The following is a 24,126-nucleotide window of genomic DNA, read 5'->3' on the forward strand; positions in this document are numbered from 1 at the left end:
GGTATTTGTCTTTCTCTAACTTATTTCGCTTAGCATCATACCCTCTGGGTCCATCCACGTTGTCGCAAATGGCAAGATTACACTCTTTTATGGCTGAGCGATATTCCATGATAGTAGACCAAATGACTTAATTTGAAATTTTGAATATCCTTCAGAACTATAGCTGTGGTAATGAATATGGCTTCTCAAAAGTGCCTCGAAACTTTTGGAAGGCGATCTGACAAGCATAACTTTACAAAATGACATTTAATAAGACGAGACAAGAGTGTTGATCTGGTTTTGCCACTGGAGCAAACACCTGTAGGAAAGTGCAGAAAGGATCATCAAAGTGGACATTTTTGTGTTGTGTACGAGGAAATGGACAGTGTCAATTTGTGGGAAGGTTGGCGGTTGCTGGGGCCCGTGTCCTCCCGGGGAAGAGAAGAGTAACCGCGACCACTTATCTTAACAGACTGTGGCTTTTTTTCTAGATGATTCTCTGAGATGTAGGCTTTCGTGGAAGGCTGGTATGGGCATATTTAGCTAGGTGGGCTCTTCCAGATCTCACAAATCATACAGCCCAGGTGATCTTTGCCTTCCACCTGAAAAGGTAACCACAAAGCTTCTGGTTTCTGCCAAATATTAAAAGGAAAGCATCCTAAAATCCACATTCATCCTAAACTGTCTTTCAAGAATTCCCTCGGTAACCCTTAAGATATTTCTGATTAATTGTCTAGTTTAATCTGAACAAAAAGTACTATGTAATTCCTAGTCCCCTTCCCTGTCCCAATCAATACAACTTTGATTTGTTGGTCATTGAAACCAACCTGAGTGTCTTTGAGGCAGTAAACTTTCTTCTTTGTAAATAGATGGTAAAAAACTTATAAACATTACAAAGAAAAATAAAGAGAAAACAAGTACCTCTTTTGTTTTTCAGGAAGCTACAGATTTCTAATGACTTTTGCAAAAGAGCTACAGAATTCTGAGCAAGTTGAGAAAGCTGAATCTGGACGCTTCTGGAGATAATTAGATTTTTTTCCATGTTCTGTTCTGCCCAGCAAATGTGACCCTGCTCTCCCACCCACTGTGCTTCCTCCCTCCTCTTTCCATTGTTCTTCAGTGAGAATTGAGAAATAATTTACGAGTCATAAATTGCTATTTTCCTAACATGAGCAAAGTACGCACAATTCAGCTGCTGATCTCAAATCAAGAGGCCTTTTTAAAGCCATACTGTTCAGGTCCCAGTTGTGTTTGCCCAGTGCCTAGGACAGAGAGACAATGCCCTCTTTGTTGGTTTTAACGTGGGGTCTAAGAGGAGTCCAAGGGCAGGGAGACCAGTGCATTGTAGTTTATCCAGGACTTTACTGGTTTTAAAAATCGAAAATCTAGGTAGCAGGAAACCTCTGAGTCCCTGGCAAATCAGAAAGGTAAAGCCCCCTACAGGGGCTAAAAAACGAACTTGTGACATTGTCCCCCAGAACTTAGGGATGGATGTGGTAAAAGTGAAGGTGGGAAGTCTGAAGGTGCATCTCAGAACCACTAGAGAGCGCCATCAGCCTCTTGAAGTTGTTCTACAGCTTGATGCTCCAAAGGCCTTTTGAAAAGGCAGGTTCTATAAACTACAGTAAGGAACCAAGATTATAAGAGGCAAAATGTCCTTGGGGGACCCCTCATCCTCTAGATATGATGATTTGTGACTGTGACCAGTTAGATTTTTGGCCGGATGATCCTCAGTTTGGGTCTTACCAAATAAAAAATTGGGCAAAGAATATAGCCGGGTGAGTCCCAGTGGAAAACTACCTTGGGGCTGGTTCATCATAAGCTGTGACCCCAGAGGTGACATGGAGGAACAAGCAAGATTCCCCACCATTCAGGTCAAAGCACTATTGTCTCACAAGTCCATAGAGAGGAGCTGTGGTCTTGGCTTGGCTGTTAGTGGGTTCAACATGGGCCTTCTTCAGATGGTAGCCGTACTTATCCTCCTTGTGCCCGTGGCCATCACACAAATCCCTGGCAGATGAGAGGGGTGGCTCCATGCAGGAAGTTTCTAGGAATAGGCCGAGTGCCAATGCTTCAGGATTTGTCCCTCTCCATGACTGATTAGTTGTCTGATCCACTGAACTGTCTTGAAAAGAGGTTTAGCATTCTCATAAGGAACAGTTAACTGTATTCGTTCCTATTGGTGTTGTAACCAATCACCCCAAACTTGGTGATTTCAAACAACTCAAATTTATTATCTTGAGTTTCACTGGTCAGAAGCTTGACCTGAGTCTCCCTGGGCCAAAACTAAGGCACGAGCCGGCCTCTGTCTCTTTCTGGAGACTCTGGGGAGAATCTAGGTCTCTGCCTTTCCTGGCTGCTAGAGACCACCTGCATCCTTGGCTCATGGCCCCTTTCCTCCATCTTCAAAGCCAGCAGCGTTCATCTCTCTGACCATTGTTCCCTTGTTAAATCTTTGCAGACCAGTCACATACCATATCTTGCAAGGACCCATGTAATCAGATTGGGCCCACCTGGTAATCCAGGATCACTTGTCCATCTTGAAGCCACAGCCTTGATCACACTGGCAGAGCTCTTTCCGCCCCGGAAGGTAACATAGCATGTGGGCGTCCCCGAGGGGCCGTTATTCTGTCCATGTGCACCAGTAAGTCATCTTAGAGTTTATGCTTCACCCTCTGTCATCATTGCCCTGGGCCATGGCCAGAGCAAGTTGTGGTCAAGAGTAGACCTACTTGGAAAGTTGGTTGGTGGGTACTTTCCTGTCTGCTTCTGAGGTTGTCCTCCTGGTCCTTAACCCACGCCTTCTCAGATTCCCCAGTGAGAAGAGCAAGTCTGAACGTCCTTGGGCTGCAGCAGGAAATGGTCTTGCTTCATGCTTAGGGCTCTCTGCAGGTTTTTAATGAAGGCTGCTCATGGCCAAGATCAGGCATTTGGTTGTTATCTGCCTTAAGAAAATTCCAGATCCAAACTCTTTTGGCCATATGGCATGGGGCATGCTACATGGTCTGTGATGGAGTGGATTCCAGTGGAATCGACAGGATCTTTTCAAGGAGCACTTTGGCCTTGCCTGCCCTGCTGGAAGATGAGGCGGGATCATCTGCTAAGGTGCATGGCTTTGCAGCACTCCCTAGTTTCTGCCGACAGATGGCAGCCCTGGATGCGGTAGGGGGGTTCTGGTGTTGATTGGGCAGAAGGACTGTTTGTGTTCCAGCTGTGGGGATGGGGGCGCAATGTCAAACTCATTGTCACCTCGAGTTCTAGCAAAAGTTTCTTAGGGAACAGAATATGTAGCACATGGCCAGAGGGCACCCCCCCCCCCCCCACCGGCCTGCAGCCCACTTGGCCGCCAAGATGTTCCCAGGATTGTCAAATGTCTTCTCCCCTCTGCCTCTATCCCTGCCCCAGCACACAGGGCATGCATTTTTGGTAGCCTTAACCCAGCTCCATTTTCTGTCCCAACCACTGTTTGTCCTTTGCATCTGCTTGTAATATGCATTTTATTATAATTACGGATTCCCCAAGCCACTTCCAATCCTTACTGAAAAGAGATGGTGGTAAAACCAAGAGGCAGACCTTTAGTCTGAGGAAGGACCTTGCTGGAGTTCCATTTAAACATAAGCCGGTGTCCCTCTGTAGGATGAAGAGGATGGACTCTGGCTGATTCCTGGGTTCAAGTCCCGCTGGGTGACCTTGGGCAAGTTACTCTCCCTCTCTGTGTCTTAGTTTTCTCACCTATAAATGGAGCTGGTAATAGTACCTACATCTAATAGGGTTGCTGTCAGAACTGAGTTGATATAAGTGAAGTGTTTAGAACAATGAGTGGTGGAGTGTAAATGCTAATTCTTAGTTGTCCTCATCATCACTGTTTTACAACATAGTCCTTCTATTCTCAATGACACTTGTAAAAGAACTGAGATCTATGATCCTCTTAAGGACTCAGGTGAATTATTTTGAGAAGATGCATCTAATTATGTGTCTTCTTGTTGGATTGACAGATGGGAGATAAATTCTAAGGTAACACTTCCTAATCAGTACTGATCTATCAACTCCAAATTCCCGTGAGGCAGGTTTTCTCCCCAGCGGCTTCTGATGTAGGGTATATCCGGAAAGTTTTCCTACTTGACTGAGATGGATGTTCTTGCTGTTCCTTTTATTTTTTTTATTTTTATTATTTTTTTTTAATTTTATTTATTTATTTGACAGAGACAGAGATAGCGAGAGCGGGAACACAAGCAGCGGGAGTGGGAGAGGGAGAAGCAGGCTTCCCCCCGAGGAGGGAGCCCGACACGGGGCTCGATCCCAGGACCCTGGGATCATGACCTGAGCCGAAGGCAGACGCTTAACGACTGAGCCACCCAGGCGCCCCATCTTGCTGTTCCTTTTAATCCCAGGGGTAATAGGGAGGATTCGAGAGAAATTGTGGCCTTGGAGATCCTGGTTCCTGGCCCATGGTTCTGGGTTCCAGGGTCTGTGGTTCCCTTTGGTCTAGAGCATCCATCACACCCAGAGTTGGGTGATTCCGGGGTAAGTTTGCCACCCGAACCCCACCACTGATTTTTAACTGCTTTTCTTTCCCAAGGGCTCCCCTAGCCGCTAGGAAGGGAAAGGCTGTTCTTTTATTAGCTGGTGTTGTATAACTTGGGGCATTTGCCAGGCTGGTCGTAATTCCTACCTCCCTCCTGGACCCCTGCAGACCTCACCCTCTGTTTATTGTCCGCTCTTCCAGGGCGCCGGATAGTTCTGAGCACTCAAGGTATCAGCTACCTAATCTGATCGGTCGTTACACTAATCTATGCCGATGTTCTGGTTAGGGAGGAGCAAAGCCCTGCTTCTAGGTCATCTAGGAGGACATTTATTATGTTTTTCCTCCCCTAAAAAAATAAGGCTCTCATCTGGGCAGATGGTATGGTGACCAGCTGTTCCAGTTTGCCTAGGGCCTGGGGGAGGGCGATGCAAAATTTCCAGCTTTAAAATCAGACCAGGATGAGTTTGTTACCCAGAGATAGTCATTTTGGGCGGGTGGGGAAAGGTGCCCCAGGACAGGCAGGCAGGCTGGGGAGATGCTTGAGGGCTGAGGAGGCTGGCCACACTGCTGGGTGTGGCGGATGTTCTCCTGAGGGAGAAGGCGGGGTTTCACTGGCTTTAAAGGAACTATAGGTGATGAGGAATTGCTAGAACTTTGCAGGACTGTGGCCATTTGATCCACCATAGGAGTTTTTGTAAAGTGACTTGCGCAGGCCTGGCTCAGTGCTGTGGACGCTGTCAGGGGGTTAGGCAGGAGATGAGCGTGTTATAGACACTGCAAGGGAGCAGACAACCCCCTGTCCGGCTCAGAAGGCTGACACGGTCTGCCATGAAGGGATGCAACTAACAGGAAACAATTAGTCAACAATTCGGTGCTAAGCCAGGCGGAGCCGTCTGTATTGCGAGCAGAATGCAGCAAAGGGCAAAAGCAATGCCCTGTGGACAGTCACAGAAAGGGATCTAGAATGGGAGTGCTGACCTACTGGTCTGGAGGCAGCAGTTAGATGGTAGTGAGGTGGACAGAAGGTCTTGTAGGAGGGTGACATGGGATAATTAAGGACACAGCAGTTGGCCAGAGAGAGAACAGCATTTGAGGAGAATAACTGGGTTAACTGGCCTATAAAGTGTCAACCTCGAAAACAAAACAGCCAATTATTTCACCAGGAAACCTGGGTATATTCGGGAATGGCAGAGGGATCGAAATTTGGGACGTGCAAGCTGTGGCAAAACAGTCGGTAAGTCCAGAGCACAAAGGAGAGGAATGCTACTTTAGAGAGAAAGGAGGAACTTGGAGGGGCTGCTTTGAATGAAAGTCTGTCGGAGAAAAGTGAGAGTTTGAGGAGGTGACGGTTTCTCATTGGCTGAGCTGTGACTGTCTCTCATTGGCCGGGCCATTGCCGGGTGAAGAGAAAATCTTCCTTCCTGCTGCTGGGATAGCAAAGCTGGCTTCTTCCTGTTGGAAGATGCAGGGGATGCTTCTTTCTGTTGGGTCCGCAGTGGAGTTGGTTGGGCAGGAGAACTTTAAATGAGGTTTCCTTCATTCAGTTTCACAAAAGGAGAGGAAAGAAGGAGGGAAGGTGCAACAGATGATCAAATGTTTCTGGGTGTCAGGCGTTGTTCTTTGTAACATCTAATGAATTCTCGTCCAACGCGGAAAGGTAGGTACTGTTATCCCTCCATTGTAAATGAGGACATTGGGGCCCTGAAGGGGAGGTACTTTGCCTTGGTCACACTGTACGGAGAGCAGCCTCATTTGAATTTGCATTTGAACAACATTCCAGCTGAATGATCTAAGATATAAGGAAAATGGCATCTTATCTAGATGGTCCAGGATTTAGAAAAGATCAGAGGGGCTAGCAACCCTAGGCTGGGAGACCCAGCAGGAGGCTGCTGTAGGAATTTGGATGGGAGGCTCTGAGACCTTTGTTGTGCTGGGGACAGACCGATGTTCAGGTAAAGACTCTGGTTTCCATCTTGAGGACCTGGAAAGAAGCTGGGACCATTAACTGGATTCCATTTGGGAGAATAAGAGAAATCTTTATTCACCCAGTCCTGTCGGTGTCTTTGGGCAAGTTGCTTAGCTTCTCTGAGCCTCAGTTTTCCCCATCTGTAAAATGGGAGTAGTTCTAAGGCATCTTACAAGAGTTTGAGAGGATTAAATCTGATTAATGGCTGTCAGTGGTTTAGAAACATATTTAAAATCAGAGCAACTATTCAATGACTCTTTGCTTTGAAAAATCACTGGTTTTGGAGGCATTTCCTTCAAAAACATTCTCATTCGACAAGAAAGGGATCGGTTAATTTCTCTCCTCCTTGGTTATAATAACCTTTCTTCATGTGGATCTGCAGGTCTGGCGTGTAGACCTTCAAATCCTGATGGGGTCTCTTCCACAACGTGCAATTCACTCTCCCCCAGTGACAGTGGACACAAGACAGCCCACAACCAGTCAGGGTCCCTTAGCGCCAATGGCAAAAGTCAGAGAGGAGATCCCCTTCACTTTTATAAGCAGGGGCCTTTGGTGCCATTTCCTGGGAAGAAAGCAGTCCCCTGGGGCTTGTCAGCCTTGCCATCGGTCAAGATGCGCACAAGCTGTCCAGATGTTCTTTCCTCTGGACCTTTCCCCAAGAGGCTGGTGTAGCTCCCAGACATGAATGCCAGCCCAGGCCCTGCCCTTTTTTGCCTCCTGGTGAAGATGTGTTTGCTTTTGCAATTAAGAAAACGACCTCGGTTGTTAATTTTCACTTGGAATAGATATAGGAGGCGTTACTTTTGGGCGGGGGGGGATCTGTGGCTTTTTAAGGGTTTGGCACGAAAATCACACTAATTGAGCCTTGTTAAAAAGTTCCCTCAATTCCATAATTGTCCGTTCTGGTGCCCTCCCGTTTGGTGGAGTAATGATGTTGATGCTGCTGATGGGGGATAATGACAATAATAACCTGCCTTTATTGAGTGCCCGGGAGACCCAGGTGTATCAAACCAAGATCCTGCAAGGTGTGGCTCTCCTTATCCCTGTTTTTAAAATGGAGAAACTGAGGCTCAGGGAGAACACGTGAATTGCCCAAGGTCACACACTGGTTGGTAGTGGGGCCGGAGTTCACACCGGCTCTCCCGGGCTCCACGGCCTGTGCTCATTCCCCTTGACCGTGCTGCCTCAGAATAGAAACTTCCATTTATCAGGCAGATGGAAAGAATTATACATTTTTTAAAAAATTTACAGAATTATTCAAAATCAGGAAGTCTCAGATCTACTTAAATATTGCATTTTAGGTCAAACCATTAGATTCAAGAGGCTTGGGGAAGACGTTATAGCCTGTAACTCAGGTCTCCCCCCCAACTCCCTCTCCCCCCCACCTCCCTCCCTCCAGCCCCTTCTATTTTCTTCCCCACTGTTAACCATCACTCTCCATGGGTGATATCTTAGTAGGAAGAATTTGGAGCTTCTGAAAGGGAAAAGTTCATGGAAGCTGGCCCAGAAAAGAAAGAGCAGGGAGGGGCTGGAAGGCACTTTCTGAGGCCAGCCAGGCTCCAGGTGTATGGAAGCCACTGGACTCAGGCCCCTGGTCATTTTCCTGTGTGCCAGGAACTCTGCCAGGGCTGGTGGGAGTGGCCCCGATGAATGAAGATGGGTCCCTCCCTCCAGACACCCCCGTTTTGAGGGTTAGAGCGACCTGCTTCCAAATGGGAGCCGGAAGAGACCCAGGAGGAGTGCCCCCACCTTTCTACTGCTCCCCACAGGCCTTCTCCTTGGGGTGGGACGGTCTCCCAGTCCTGACCTGCTCCAAATGGCAGGTGCAGAGACAGGGTGGGTGCAGGCTGGGCGGCACGGGGAGCAGTCAGTGCTCCCACATTTCTCTGTTGCGAGCCCCGGGGATTCCAGGCACCCCACGTCATGGTCGATAGCTGTTGAGTCCTCAGGTACCGTGAGAGGTGTTCATCAGACCCCAGAGTCAGGTGTCAGGAAGGGAGCCCCGGCCTTGTGGAGATGTCCAGTCAGTATAGACACACTGAACCTGCGAGGGGGCTGCCCGCGGCCTCCCACGTCACACTCGGCCTTCTGCCTCCTGCCCACCCTGGTCAGCTACTGTTTGTGTTCAGCCTGAGTGCCTCCAGCACGCTGGAAACAGGACAGCCCGTCATGACTCACTGATTTTCTCTCAATCCCTGTGACGAGCCAAATGAGCTGTTCGCCCCCACGTCCCTCCTGGTTTCCTGCGGGGTCGGTCTGGAATACTTCCCTGCACTCGGGATGCTGTCCTACTCCCTTGGGTGAAAGCCAGCTATCAGCTAAGGGACAATGAGAATATTAGTGATTTATTGCCTCTTCCTTTATCTTCCCTCTGCCCGCCCCAGTTGTCTTTCATTTTACGTCTGGGTAGGGGAGGGGAAAAGGGCTTACTTTACAGAATGTGTTTAACCTTTAGGCCCCCATAGAATTTTCTAGAAAGAAGATAGAGCCAAGTAGTTGGAGAATCAAGGTGGTGGGTGTGTGGCCTGCTCTGACGGAAAGGAGAGGGAGCGGTGCTGAGGGGCTGCCAAAAATACCTTGAGGGGGGTTGTCACCCCAGTGTCAGGTCTGGGCCGGGATGCCAGGGGTCCATTTGGTCCCTCAAAGGCAGAGGCGGCACAGGAGACATTTTAGTGGAAGCTGGGGGTGGGGGTCGTGCCCCTTCCCTGTAACCCCAGTACAGCGCTGGAGAGGTCATCTGCCTGAAGCAAAAGGCAGTGAAAGGAAATTTGAAAAAAAAAACAAACATATTTCCCCCACAAATTCTGAATGGCTTGAGTGTGCAGAGGGTAAGTGGGAGAGGCTCTAGTTTGAAGAAGCCTGAGGTGAGGAGGGACGCCAGGCTCTGCGGTGACGTGGGGACCCTTCGGCCTTGGGCCCCGGGGGGCTCTGTGCGGGGCAGGTGGGTGCAGGCCGGGACCCACAGAATTACAGCCCTCGAGGCCACAGCTGCCCTCCGTGGCGAAAGGAATGCCTCGGACCCTGTCGGAGGCATTTGTGTTTTCCTTTCGAGAATTACCATCACAGGCCCTCAGAACAGTTGCATTTGAAAGGCAGACACGCAATTCTGGGTGACCCAAGCGTCTGGGTCTTCACTGGAAACAAGACACTCTGATCGCTCACCCTGCTTCATCTGATTTTTATCAGGAATGTATACATACAGAAATTTCCCCCCGTGGGCTGAGAAACTCTGCTGAGAAATTTTAGCCCAGAGTGTAATTAGCCTGGGAGGATTATCAGCAACGGAAAATAAAACTTGGTACCATAAAACATCTCAATTATGGCGACGGAGTCAGTTATTCACTCCTACCGTATGAGTAGGAGTGGGTAATGAACATGACCAACACCATCCCCTCCCAGTGTTGCTCAATACCGGGCTGTGGAGACTGCCTAGCTCCGCCTTTATTTTTGCTGGCGTGTCCTAGCACTGAAAGCACATTAAAGTAATCAAACCCTGCAGCGAGGCATCCTCGGCGCTCCACCCCCTCCATGTGTTCCCCCGAACCCCTCATTTACAACAGACCGCGAGACGGGAAAGTGTTTTCAGAGCCATTTAAGATGAGGCAACACCGAGTATGTAAATCCTGCTTATTGGCGGCCAGGGTGGCTGGCTCATTCTCGAAAACGGACTCATTCTCGAAAAGGCCGGACAGCCTCCAGCCTGCTAGCCCCGCTGGGTTGCAATGGTCCTGTTTTGGGGCCACATGGGGGGGACGTGCAGAAGGCAGCTGTGACTTTCATCCCTGCCTTGGGAGCTCCTGGTGCCCTGGCCTGCAGGCCGCTGCGCCATCCTCCGGCCACCTGTTTCCGTCCCTGTTCCAGAAAGGAGCCTGTTGCCAAGTGTCTGTGTCCGCAGAGCTGGGTGGCAAAGGCAGGTTTTACTTTGAAAGGACGGATTGCTCCTAACCCCTTTATTCTTCCTGGAGAAGTAGTTTCTCCAGCATTCAGGAGGTGGCCTGAAGAACAATTTGGGGGTGGGGGGGACAGGCCCCTTCCCAGACCTGGAGTTCTTTGTCAAGATGAGCTTTCGTCGATGCCTGTCAATGCAGACACACACGGGCTCTGCGGGGATTTGGCCACATTCGGAATGAGTTATGACAGGATTCCCAAGGCTGCAGAGACAAGGGAGAAAGAGAAACACTTACCCCACTCTGCAGAAATTATCTTAGACTTGACTGTGCTTAGTGTAACCACTCTAAAAATAAGAGGTTTAGAAGCTGCCAGCAAGTCAGGACTGGCCAAAATATGTGGCTTTCTGTCCCTGTGCTTTCGGGGCCCCGCCCCCTCTTCTTGGCTTGATTCTGCCCCAACCTGCAGCAGTTAAGAAAGCACCGGGACTTAGGAGGGGTCCTTGCAGCCAGCCGCCTGAAGTTTTATGTAACTCAGCTCTGCTCTTCTTGCTCCAGAATGGAGTGAGGAGGAGCCCCGGTGGCCTTCAGAATGGCTGGGAGGGGGTGGACCCTGGGGCAGGGGATGGCCTCAGCCGGCCAAGCAGGGTGCTGTTTCAGGGCCCATCTGCAGGGGAGTTGTAATGCCCACTCAGTGTGGGGGGAGGGGGGGGTCCTGCCTGCCCACCTCCCCAACCCTCCAGCGCCGCCGGGAAGCTTCAGACTCCAGCTGGGGGAATCCTCAGCCCCTTCCCCCTGCTGGGTTGACAGGCCAGCACCTGCCTGGGGGGTGGGGTGGGGGTTGGAGAGTTGGAGGGGGTGGACGGGTGTGCAGCAAGGGCCTGGAGCTTCCAGGACTCTGAATCCAGTTCTCGAAGTGTGTTGGTGCCTCTTGATGTGCATTAAACCACCTTCATGGGTCTCTGGCCACCAGTGTGACATCACCTCGGAAGAGCTTGTTAAAGATTCATATTCCTGGGCCCCAGGCAAGACTTACTGAATCCAACTCTCTGCAGTGTTTTAATTCAGATTTTTACCTTTTTTCCCCTTAAGTCATGCAGTAACAGAACCCAAACCTAAGACTCTGCCGCTTGAATATACCTGTGTAGCCACCATGGAGATCAAGATCTAGAACATTTCTGCTACCAAGAAGCCTTCCTCCCATCCTTCCCGGATAATACTTGACTTTCCAGGGAACAACTGTTCTTCGGACTCCAGTCACCCAGAGAAGTTTGCCTGTGTCTGAACTCCTATGAGTTTGGTTTCTTTCTCTCAACAACTGTGTCTCTCGTGCCCCTCAGCGCTCCCTCCCATCGGGCGTGGAAGTGGCGTGCTGTAGGGTTTATGCTTAACTTTGGTAGATGACAGCCAAACACGTCTCCAGGGTATTTGTGTCATTTGCCCTCCGACTGCAGCGAAAGGCAGTGCGGTTGCTCTGCATTCTTGTCCACACTTGGTATCGTCAGAGCTTTTCGTTTTAGCCGTTTTGGGAGGTATGCTATGGGATCTCTTTGTGGCTTTAATTTGCACTGCCCTGCTGCCGAACGATGTTAGGAACATTTTCCTGTGCTTATTGGCCATTTGGATGTGTCTTTTGTGAAAAGGCCGATCAAATCTTTTAAAAACTGAGGCTCTCTTACCCTCTTAATTTCTAGGACATCTTATTATTAACAACCCCTCCAGGGGCACCTGGGTGGCTCAGTCGTTAAGCGTCTGCCTTCGGCTCAGGTCATGATCCCAGGGTCCTGGGATCGAGTCCTGCATCGGGCTCCTTGCTCTGCAGGAAGCCTGCTTCTCCCTCCCCCACTCCCCCTGCTTGTGTTCCTGCTCTCGCTCTTTCTCTCTGTCAAATAAATAAAATCTTTAAAAAGAAAAAAACAAGAAAAAACAACTCCTTCAGGTGACTTAAGGACACTATCTCTCTGAAGGTCCAGTTTTCTTGGGATCTTTTCTCGCCTTTCTTCAGTTCCCAAGCCAGCAGCTCGCTTCCTGCCTCATGTCCTCTGAGGCCGGTTATAGACACGGTGCTTTCCCCTCCGGCTTCTCCTAACTATGTGCGACTGGATTAATTGTGGCTGTTTCTGTCACTGAGGTCTGGCTGGGTGTGGTGCTTGCAGTCTGGAGATGTGAAGAGCATTTCCAAGCCACCTTCTTGCCTTTCCAGCAGCATCTTATTTGTGCCACAAGCTTGTCAGAGACATGAGGCTTGGGGGCAAGATGGCAGGAGAAAGAAACATTTGGGAGCTTCCTTTGTTGGCCTTGATTCTACTGCTCCATTTCCTAGGGGGTGTGTAGCCCCCCCTCTCCTCTCTTCCCCATCCATCACCTGCCTTTCCCCTCTGCCAGGAGCCCACGAGAAGGACGTGTGTTTAGTATGGGTGTGTCTGTGTTTGGGGGAGCTGTGTGTGGATGTGACCTGCTTTGGGTCACCAGGGAGGAGTCACCCCCCCCAACACCAACTGTGTAATAATCCCCCTTCTCGGTACAAATGCCCCCCAGCTCTCTGCCACCCCATGAATCAGATGAGGGGACATCCAAGTTTTATGGCGTCCAGGGATCTAGGATGCAGATAAGGCAACCTTCTCATTCTGCAGACAGGCACCGCAGAGACCATGAGGGCTGGTGTCTCAGGGGGAGAGTCTGCTGGGGTGTTTCTAAGCCTGCTCATCCTGGAAAGAGGTGTGTTGTTTCTGTAGAGGATCTCGAGACAGAGGGAGGGAAAGAGCATGTCTTGGGTAACAAAGGGAGTTCCCACTTGCCGATCTTTCCCTGTGCGGAAGCCGTGCAGAGGCCCAGCGTGGCAGGAAGTGGTGAGTGGTGGGAAGGAAGAAGGAAATGCTCGGTGCAGCCCGTCCCTGTGTTTCCCCCACCCTCACCCCAGTGGAGCTCAGCGGCTCAGTGAAATGGCCCCAGAAGGGTATTTACAGCGTCATGACGATTAACACAAATCTGTAACGGTTTTGTGCCGGCGTGGTGTGGAATCTGGCACTTACAATTGTGAGGCTGGCTCTGATAAGGATTCCTTTTTCCACTTAGGCTGGTTATGATGGTGAGAGTATTGGGAATTGCCCGTTTTCCCAGCGCCTCTTTATGATTCTCTGGCTAAAGGGCGTTATATTTAATGTGACAACAGTGGACCTGAAGAGGTAAGATGTACTATTGAAATAACTCTACTTGATTCCAGGCACACCCATTCATACCCACACCCAACTCACAGCCACACTCACACCCCACACTCATACCCCCCCACTCATGTAACACACCCACACGTTCAAAACTCAGGCACACTCACATGTGCACACACTCTCATGCACACACTCCTAGGACCCACGGGCGATATCATGGCACATCCATCCTCGGTCAGGACTCTGAACTGAAGCCCAAGTCTGGGCTCATCAGTAATGACGGGATCGGATCAGACATGATCAGGGAGGAGTTGGGGGCACCATAAGGAACCTGCTCCCCCCCACCCTGTTCCTGGTCAGCGGAGAACCTCTCAAAAGCCTGTGTGTGCAGATCTCCTGTGAGGACACTGGGGAGAGTTCACTTTCTCTCACCTCTGCATCCAGAGAAGAGCCACACTTTCGTTGTCAGTAGGACATTTTGTAAACCCACGATCACTTTTGACATTCTCAAGGGTTGCTCCTTGTAAACTGGGGAGGACCCGGCTAAGCTTTGGAAATGAGTCTACACCTTGCCAACTATTTACAAAAGCTGCTGTTCACTACCCCCCCCCTCCCCCCAGGAAACCCGCAGACCTGCAAAATCTGGCTCCTGGAACAAACCCTCCCTTTATGACTTTTGATGGTGAAGTCAAGACGGATGTGAATAAGATCGAGGAGTTCTTGGAGGAGAAACTGGCTCCCCCGAGGTAGGCCTTATAAAACCAGCACTCACAACCTGATTGTCACTTTTCCCCCTTCACAGACAATTTGAAAGCTCCTGGCTTCGTGTATTTGGTTTTCCGTGGCCACGGCACTTAACTTCCTTTGGTGTACTGCGGTGTGCCACAGAAAACACAGAGCAAGATCAGAAGCCTTGAGTGATGATAGGCCTGGGTCTCTCTGCTTTGCACCTGCAGGTTGGCAATTACGGTTTGATGGCAGGAAGTGGGGAGGAGGTGGGTCGATGTCTAATGGGTCGGCCATTTCTTAGGTCCACTGCTGAAAGGTAAGGTGTGCATGTTACCATGGGATGTTGCAGAGTGCCGGACCTGGAAGAGAACCTTCTAGTGCACCACCTTCGTCTTACTTGAAACTAAGACCAGCCGGGTCCAAGGTGTGCCAGGATGAGAACAGCAAGTGCTTTCTCCCTAGACTGTTGCTTCCAAAGCTTGGAGATAAAAAGATTAGGAAAACATTCAAGGGGGAAGTTTTTTTCTTTTATATCCTCTCAGAGAAAGGCCTGTCTCCCCCCCGCCCACCTCGCCCCACTTGTATGAGCCCAACTCAAACATTGCTTATCTGTGATACTCCAATCCTAAATTTTTCAAGGTACCCTAAGCTGGGGACCCAACACCCTGACTCTAACTTTGCCGGAAATGATGTGTTTGCCAAATTCTCCGCATTTATAAAAAACACCAAGAAGGATGCAAACGAGAGTGAGTACCTGCCATCTTCCTGTTCAGTGTTCTCCACTTGGACTGCCCCTTGCTCAGCCTCTGGTGTGGCTTCTAAGATCCTGGGAGTTCTGACTGATGTCCCTGGGAGAAGGGACCTGTATCTAGAAATAAGGAAAAAGTACCTCTAGTGTTGAATCTGCATGTGGGTTTCAGGAGATCGAGATTGGGAGCCCAGAAAAGAACATTTTGAGGGGAAAAGAATCCCCACCAGGAATCGCCTGCTGCACCATGGGAATCAGTTTCAATGACGCTCTTGCCAGTGCTTACTTCCTTATGGGCTTCCCATAAATATTTTTGAATACGTGGATGAGTTCAAGAAGGAGCAGTGTTGTGTAGACAGCAGAATTATTTTCCAGGGAGGAGTGAGTCCTTTATGCAGATCTTAGAAATCCACATCCTTCCCTCCAGTTCCCCGGTGCTGCCCAGCCATGTGCCATGAGGGAAAGGTGATTGACTCCTTCCTTGATATCTAGAGAAAGGTGACATTAACTCGTATGGCTTATCTTAGTCATTTTCTGCCTTTGTGTTCTAGTTTATGAAAAGAACCTGTTGAAGGCCCTGAAGAAGCTGGATAATTACTTAAATAGCCCTTTGCCTGATGAAATCGATGCTTACAGCACTGAGGACGTCGCTGTTTCTGGAAGGAAGTTCCTGGATGGGGATGAGCTCACGTTAGCCGACTGTAACCTCTTACCCAAGCTTCACATTATAAAGGTTTGATGTTCCTCCTGCTGCAGGTGCTGAATACACGAATGGGCCTTTGTCTTATTTTGGCCAGACATCAAAACAATCTAAAATGCAGACTCCTGAATTAAAAAGTCAGTTTCTTTTTTTTTTCCTCTTTGAGGCAGTCGAATCCCCAGTCTCAGATACATGGATATTCCCAGGTATTCTTCAGGTGGTCTCAAGAAACATTTGGGAGCTTGGCTCTCACCCCTCCATCCTCACTGCTTCTTGTTCCAAGTCTTACCCCCACAGCCTAAAGAAAAGTTATGGCAAGACAACTCGAGGGCGACAGTGACTATACCCGGCATTTAATGCTTGAGGCTTGGAGACGATGCGCCGACTCTGGGAGTATGGCAGTGTGAATTCAGTCAGTTGTTGGTGATTGGCGGGGGAAATGGCTCTGCATAGGGATGACAGAGGTGTGTCTCCTCAGCTCTTAGTACTGACCCCCTATAGCTAGGGAGGAGCTCCTTGGCTGGGCCTCTGCCAGGTTTGGCATCATGTCTTCCCAGATAGTTGAATGGGAAGTCAGCATCATGCGTCATATATTTTAGGGTTTAAAGGCTCTCTAGACCACTGGTTCTCCAGCATTAGTAGGCATAAGAATTATTTGGGGAGCTTTTTAGAATTGTAAATCCCCCATCCAGCCTCTGGTCTCCTAAATCAGAACTTCCGGGGGTCACCCTGGGGGATTCCAAAGTAGATGGCCCTACACTTGGCCTCCGGAGTTATGGCTTGCTCTCAATGGTGCCCCCAGCCTTCACGTCACTTATAGGTGTTAATTGTTATCATTATTACAATTGCAATGTTCTTGGCCCTCAGTAGCCTTGAAGGCCCCAAGAAGAAGGCCAAGCCTTGTTCTGGGGCACTTTTATGATTAAAATTCCACCAAGTCCAAACCTAGGTCCTTGGTAGAAGGATAGGGGAGATGGGCAAGAAGGCACAGGGAAGTCCAAATCAAGGACCCCGTGGTCTAATAAAGCATGTCATTGGCATTTAGAAATTTACAAATTAGACTCACCTAATCTGTGTTGCTGATACTCCTACAGGCTACCAGCTACCCCTGGTTGCTCCTCATCATTGCCTTGCCTTTCGTTTCTGCATTTCATCTTCCTTCCCGATTCCTTTCCCAATCCTTGCCCCATTTCTCCTCTTCTCTCTTCCCCAGTGTGCTTGAAGGATACTAACTTGAAATCCAAACCTTGAAGATGTATCTGAGCCCTCAAGTGAATGTTGTTTTCAATAACTTTGCCAGTTTCCCAACATCTAAAATGTAATGAAAGCATTTCAACTCATCAAAACCTCCTATGTTTGGGAGCCATTTTTCAACAAGATATTTACGTAGCTGTGGGTGGTTTAGTCCCTTCAGTGGATGTGTTGTAGTCATTGCCATGACCATTATATGGTCATGGAGGTTGGGGAAGGGGTACATGGAGGTTGGGGAAGAGCAAGAGAAATGCCCCAGCCATACACCATCGATTGCCACTTGTTTAGCTCCTATAAGAAAAGAGTTTTTTAAATTTCAGTAGATGGGGTAAACTTCAGAGTAAAATAACGCAGTCCCTGGCTCCAATATAAGACCGGAGAGCAAATTCTTCAAAGCCATTGAGCACTCAAAATGCCAAACAACTTAATAATCTTTCAGAATGGAGCACCTTCGGCAGGGAAATGAGACTCGGTCTAAAGGAATTTATGATAAAAGATGAGAGAGTAAAGGAATTTATAAACCCACCATATGAATGATATAATAATTTGAATGATATATAATTTATGATATTTATGATATGAATTTATGATAAAAGATAAAAGATGAGAGAGTAAAGGAATTTATAAACCCACCGAAAACAATATGAAAAAATAGAGTAAAGCTTCATCTCTCATAAAACCGGAAAAGGACAGAATACCAATTCGAAGACTAAGAAACTTTGTCTGGTGTGTGGTGTCACAGAGCCAACGCATGCTTCCCTGTATGTTCAGCAAAGTTCAGATTTCTATAAAAGTAGATAGTACAGTCCTGAAATGCCCAACACCAAACTTCTTTGAGGACTGGGGCCATGAGAGGAGAATCAGGGAACAGCCCCACACAGATCACTTCTGGGCTGAGATCTCTGGGGAGGGAGAGTTGAAGGAGGAACCATACAGAGGCGCCATCTTTGTATTCTGGCACCTGTCCCTTAATCTGAAGGAACAGGGAGGGGAAGTGGAGGGAAGTGATGTGGCATTCTGCTTTGTGGCTGCTGAGTAGAGAAAAGAAGCAGTCCTTGAACCAGTTAAGAGAGAGACTGTAAATTGCTTGGGCTTCATTTTTAGCCATGGTGACCTCTTGCCTAATCTGTGAGCCTCAGAGTGGAGGATGCTCTAACCTTAACCTTGACTTTTTGCAAACAAAAGGAAAGCAGAATTCTTAACATTAATAGCAGTAAGGTTGAATTAAGGTAAAAGAGGTCAAACAATTTAGGAGGGTTTCTGACAGTGGTATTGTCTTGTTTTGCTGCATCAGTGGCTTCTGGCCTGCAAGATCTGAGTGATAGGTCCCAAAGATCTTCTAATTTGTGTTGTCCCATGTTCACTTCATCCAGACAACCCAGAAACCAATGCAATAGGAGGCAACAAAGCAGAACTGACCTTTGTAGTCCTGGGTCCCTGTTAGGGGATGAATTGCATCCCCCCAAATTCGTATGTTGAAGTCCAAATCCCCAGTACCTCAGAACATGACCTTATTTGGAAATAGGATCTTTGCAAATGTAATTAGTTAAGATGGGTTGTATTGGCGTAGGGTGGGCCCCCACTCCAATAGGACTGGTGTCCTTATAAAAAAAGGAAATTTGGACACAGACACACACATAGGGAGAATGCCATGTGAGGATTGCTGTTATGCTGCTGCAAGTCAAGAAACTCCCAGAAACTGGGGAGAGAACAGATCTTTCCCTAGAGCTCCCAGAGGGAATGTGTCCTGCTGACACCTTGATCTTGGAATTCTAGCTTCCAGGACTGCGAGAAAATAAATTTCGGTTCTAAGCCACCCAGGTTATAGTACTTTGTTACAGCAGCCCCAGGAACCTGATAAAGTGCCCAGCAGAATATATTGTCCTTTCTGACAAATTCCTCACCGACGCCCCTCCAGCCAAAGGAAACATCTCACACTGTTGTGTTTCCCATGAAGTTCACTCTCAATTGCCCTGTCCTCACATCCACCATTTCCATGAGGATAAGGATTTGTGTTCCTTTGTTGACAATGAGGTGAGCTCTTCAGTGACAGAATGATGGAAATCTGTAGGAATAATATACACAGATATCTGGGATTTTAGGAGGTGAAGCTCAGCAAGTAGGAAAAAGAGAGCACTTCACAGTGAATCAGGCACAGTCTAAACTAAAGATCCTCATGAATCTTTAGGCACCAAATAACACAGCAGCAGAACACACAAAGCCCGAACTGCTGGCAAGACAAGGAGAAGTCCACCAAAGTAGAGACCAAATTCATGCCAGTGGATCCCAAGATCTATCTAGGATAAATTGGTGGGCAGGATTGTGTGGAGCCACTCTTGAGCCCAGTACTTTCATGAACTTTCCTGTTGCAAAGTTGAAGTGAAATCTGGGGTCGCCTGGCTGGCTGTAAGAAGAATACTTCAGGACTTGAGAAAGAGAATATATTACACACCTTAAAAGAGTGGATTGTCTGATCTAATTGTCTACATTAGTGGGCTTTTCCTTTGCTGATTATTTCCTCTTGATTTTCAGATCGTGGCCAAGAGATACAGAGATTTTGAATTTCCTTCTGAAATGACTGGCATCTGGAGATACTTGAACAATGCTTATGCTAGGGATGAGTTCACGAATACATGTCCAGCTGACCAGGAGATTGAACATGCATATTCAGATGTTGCAAAAAGAATGAAGTGAAGCCAGAGTGTTTTCAGTCTTATTTCTTGGCTGTATGAACTAGGCTATGATGAGAGTGTGTTCTTTGTGAGTGTGTACTTTGTATTCCTTCCAAAAACCATAATGCCCATATTTTAATAATACTGTATCATAGTGAGAGCCACTCAGCACCAAATGGTACATGGCCTTGTGATTTGTCAACTCACTTGTGTGACTGAATAATACCGATATCTATTGTGACACCCACCACTTGTCCAATTGACTTCTTAATTTACTTCTTCGGCATTCGCGGACCCTGTAAACCATGATATTAGGACATGTGCTTTGCAGTTTAAGTTTCAAGACAAATTAGATTTGAGTTCAATTCCTCCTTCAATTAAAAAAAATTCATCTGTCTCTGATAGTTTTCATAATCATCATATACAGCTTATTTTTCTCCTCTAAAATAGTTTTTTTTTACAGAACTAAAATACTGTTTTTACAGTCACAAGATGATTACATGCCTATTTTAATATTTTAAAACAATGTGAGAGAATATAAGGAAGAAAAAAAAACCACTACCTAAAATTTCACTCCACCTAGATAATTCCCGGTAACTTATTGGTGAACATCTTCTCCTTCCTTAGTCTCTCACAGACGTTCACACTGCACACAACTCCATTCCTATGAAATCAGTGAGGGGGCCTGTGGGTGAAGCCCTGATGATCATCCATAGAGGATCCAAAAAGATCCGGCACTGCAGAGCTAGAGGCTGCTTGAGATCAGGTTTCACAGGTGGAGAACTGGAGTCCACAGATCCGCAGGGACCTGCAGGGACCACAGGGGCTGGGAGCTATGGGAGGTCCCCTCTCTGCCTCGTTACCACCTTGGTGATGGCAGCTGTCTCTGGATCCCAGGGCAGGCAGCGGAGGAGAGTGCACATGGCCTTTTGTTCCAGCTTCCTTTTGGATGCCTTCTCTCACTCCCTCCTCTCTCATGAGACCATGCCTTCCTGTGGATGCTCAACGTCAGCTGCATGTTGGAGGATCCTCCTGTCTTGTGGTGAAATGTGAACCAAGCACACTTTGATTCCTTCTAAGGGCTGCCCTCTCTAAGACCCAGCACTGCGCTTCTTCAACGATGATGGGGTGTGGGACTAGCCTGGTTCTTGTTGCTTCTCTGGTCAGGCAGGGAAATTCCAGGGGGATTGAATTCATGGTGACTACTCTTGGGTAGTTCTGGTAACCAGTCAAGTTGGGGAGGAAGTGGAAACTCAGGCTCGAGAGTTTTCTGGTTTGTCTGTGGCTTCCCTGCCACCTCGCCCTACAGCCAGCCTCTCGTCTGTAGTGCGTCTGGGCTGGGCAGCCGGGCTCCAGCTGAAGGCACAGGAGACGGTGTAGAAGGCTGTGTAGATACGCATCACGACCCTTCTGGGTTTGAGCATTCTCGAGCATTCTCGGGGCTGCGTTCCTTTGACGTTTACATACATCTTATAGAAACCCTCTTGTCCATTTGGTGGTAGCCTGTGGTTGATGCTAAATGCTCATTTAAAAAAAAATATGCATTTGCTCCATGGGCATTTATTTGGAAAAGAATTTATTGCATTTTTTGGAAAAGAATAAGATGTGGGGCGCCTGGGTGGCTCAATCGGTTGAACATCTGACTCTTGGTTTCCGCTCCAGTCCTGATCTCAAGGTCGTGAGATGGACCCCCGCATCAGGCTCTGCGCTCAGCAAGGAGTCTGCTTGAGATTCTCTCTCCTTCTCCCTCTGCCCCTCATGCTTGTGCTCTCTCTCTGTGTCTAAAATAAATAAGTAAATCTTAAAAAAATGAAATAAAAAGCATTAACAGCAACTCTTCTGGGATTTAGTGAGAAATGTCCAGTAAGAGAAACAAAGTCCACTATATAGTGGCTACTTTGTATTCCCTCTTACTGGAGGCTCCAGTTTCATGCAGGGGCTGCCCACCCAGCAGTCTGCTCTCTTTGTTAACTCTTTACATTTTTGGAGGTTATGTCTAGCATTCCCCATCATGCATGTTTCACATCTGTTTTGGAGTCAGATTTTCAAGTCTCTTGTTATAATGGTACATCTACACGTGGTCAATGAATAGACTACCACTTGTTACTAGTGCGAACTTTGTATTTTTAGATGTTGACATGATCTACATAAACTCTGTGTGCCATAAAAATTAAACGCATAAAGATGTTTACACGAAACCAAGATCTTTAATTTTTTTCCACATTCCCTTCCTCACTTAGATTTAAAGGAATAAAATGAACAGAAATGGCTTCCTTTAAAACAACAAGAGCAATGTCGAAGCAGGGATTATTGGTAATTGAGTTAGAAATAACCCGTATTTGAATTGTGAGCCACAGAGACATTTTAATGGAGACTTAAAAGAGGTCAGAAAAGACCTGTCCTTGTGTGAACTGTCCTTGTCCAGGTGGCTACAGTAGAGGTCATCAGACTGTTTTTTTCAGTTTTCAGTGTGGTTGTAGGCAAGTGGGTGGTCCCTGGCCAGCCTCACCCTGGGGTCCCACCCTTACATCCTGTTCATGGGCCCCTAAAAGGCTATTCCTTTGGCGAAGGCAAGAAATATTCCAGGGCTGTTCACTGGCTTGAAGTCTTTATTACAGCACAGGTCTTGAAACAAAATGTGTTTGTTCTTCAAAACATACTGTATAGGATGCAAATACGGACACTCAGTGAATGAATCCCCACTTTGAGGCTGGCTGAGTTTTCTCCAGGTGGAGAGGATCCCATTCTCACTTCTGGTTGCCCAAAAGGCCCTAAAATTAGAAAAAAAAAAATCAGCTTTTCTTCTGAACACAGAAGGCTGTGTTCCAACCTGTAGGCTGGAATGGATACAGGAGTGTCGCAAAATTATACTTTCTGGGTACTGCCCAGGGATTGGGGAAGGAATGAGGACATTCAGTCCAGGAAAGGGATTCTAGAGACCAGAGGTCTCAAGAGGTAATTTTTGATCTACAAAGTCCATCTCCAGGCATTGAATGTATGCCCAAGCCCTCTAGACAGACACACACACACACTCACGGACGTACACACAGAGACTCACACAATCACACACACACAGAAACATGTTCACATATAACGCTGTTCCAAGCACAAACACACAGACACACATATAACGCAATATGCTCACACATAGGCACACACTCACATACATACACACACTGTGGGTGAGGTCAACATTGTTCCCTTTCATGTGTCCTTCAGTCAGTGACCATAACATCTCTTATTACCCATGCCTCACTCCCCACTCCAGTGGTTCATAATTAGGCTTTCGAAGAGTTTTAAAAGAATATCTTTTTTTTTAAGTAAGAAAAATCCACCATTTATTTTACAGTTAAGAAAACCCAGGCGTGCATCATCCCGAGAATATATAATTCACAGAACACTGGATACATACAATGGATACATTGGGATACATTTGTTTGCATTCCAAAATAATTTCTCTTTCCACACAGAGCTTTAATTCTGAGTTTTTCGATATGGTCGGTTTCCCTCCAGACATTTACATTTTGGTCTAATGTGTTACCACATTTCAGGGCACGGCCACTTGGTAAGAGCAGATGCACGCGTGTGGCCCCTGCTCCCAGAGGGACTGTCGATCACTGCGACTCGAGGTGGCGTTTGCAGGTCAGGGGGACCCTGCTGCTGCCTGCCTGTGTGCTCAGGGACCCGGTGGGGCAGCTGTTTGCTGCTGTAGCCTGTGCCCTGACAATGTCATTTTCCCCATCACGGAGGGTTTGTGCCGAGTCTCTGATGACCTTTGCCCTGGAGAAGGCCGTTGAGTCAGGGAGCGACCCCAGAGCTGCGGTTTTGGGGTCCCTGTCACCGTCCAGGGGAAATTGTGTTCAAGAGCGGGGAGTTGCAGATTTGGGGGTGAAAGGCATCTATTTAGGAAGTCAGGCCTGGCAATGGGCCACCCGTGGCCCAGTGATTGGGGATGGGGATCTTATTCCACCTGCTGTTCATTTCTTCCCTTTCAGGGACACTGTCCACATTGTCCTGTCTCAGTGCCTCTCCTGCGGCGCCTGAGCATTTAGGGGTCCTAACAACCCTCTGGAAGAGAGGCCAGTTTCTGGATGACACTCCACTCCCATCTCTTTCTCCCCCCACTTCTGTAATGGGTTCCCTGCTGTCCTCCTGGGGGGGTGGACAAGGACAGTGGCCATCAGTGACTGGCCTGGCGTTACCCACGAGTCCGCTGACCTGCTGCTGGACTCCCTCCCCTGCAAAGCTGCCTTTCCAGGGCCTAATGCTTGGGAACCTGAGTCAGGCCCCTTTCTGAGCCCCAGCCTTCGGCTACCAAATACCTCACCAACACCACAGGGAGTCCTGGGAAGCCGGTAAAGCGTACACATCCCTTCAGGGTCCAGGATAATCGTACCCGTAAGAGGGTAATGGCCATTGCTCAGAACATTCCTTGGTTTTGTAAAAGGGAGTTCAAATAGCATTAGGGTTTTTGTTTGCTTGCCTGCTTTTCCCTTATCTGGCAT

The 24,126-nt window shown here is 48.0% G+C and overlaps 1 protein-coding gene across 1 annotated transcript in view; it reads left to right on the plus strand.

The window, feature by feature from the left end:
* The window catches only part of CLIC6 (chloride intracellular channel 6), a 43,261-nt gene extending 21,455 nt beyond the window's left edge, over positions 1-21,806 (plus strand). Inside the window, exons 2-6 of the mRNA XM_006751367.3 lie at positions 13,433-13,542; positions 14,142-14,267; positions 14,890-14,996; positions 15,550-15,731; positions 19,482-21,806. Of these exons, the coding sequence (XP_006751430.2) occupies positions 13,433-13,542; positions 14,142-14,267; positions 14,890-14,996; positions 15,550-15,731; positions 19,482-19,643 (687 nt within the window). The 3' untranslated portion in view covers positions 19,644-21,806. The remainder of the gene's footprint in view (positions 1-13,432; positions 13,543-14,141; positions 14,268-14,889; positions 14,997-15,549; positions 15,732-19,481) is intronic.
* Positions 21,807-24,126: the final 2,320 nt, after the last annotated feature.

The sequence above is a fragment of the Leptonychotes weddellii genome, chromosome 1 (genome assembly GCF_054177405.1).
Source record: "Leptonychotes weddellii isolate Sample4059 chromosome 1, ASM5417740v2, whole genome shotgun sequence".
NCBI classification, from domain to species: domain Eukaryota; kingdom Metazoa; phylum Chordata; class Mammalia; order Carnivora; family Phocidae; genus Leptonychotes; species Leptonychotes weddellii.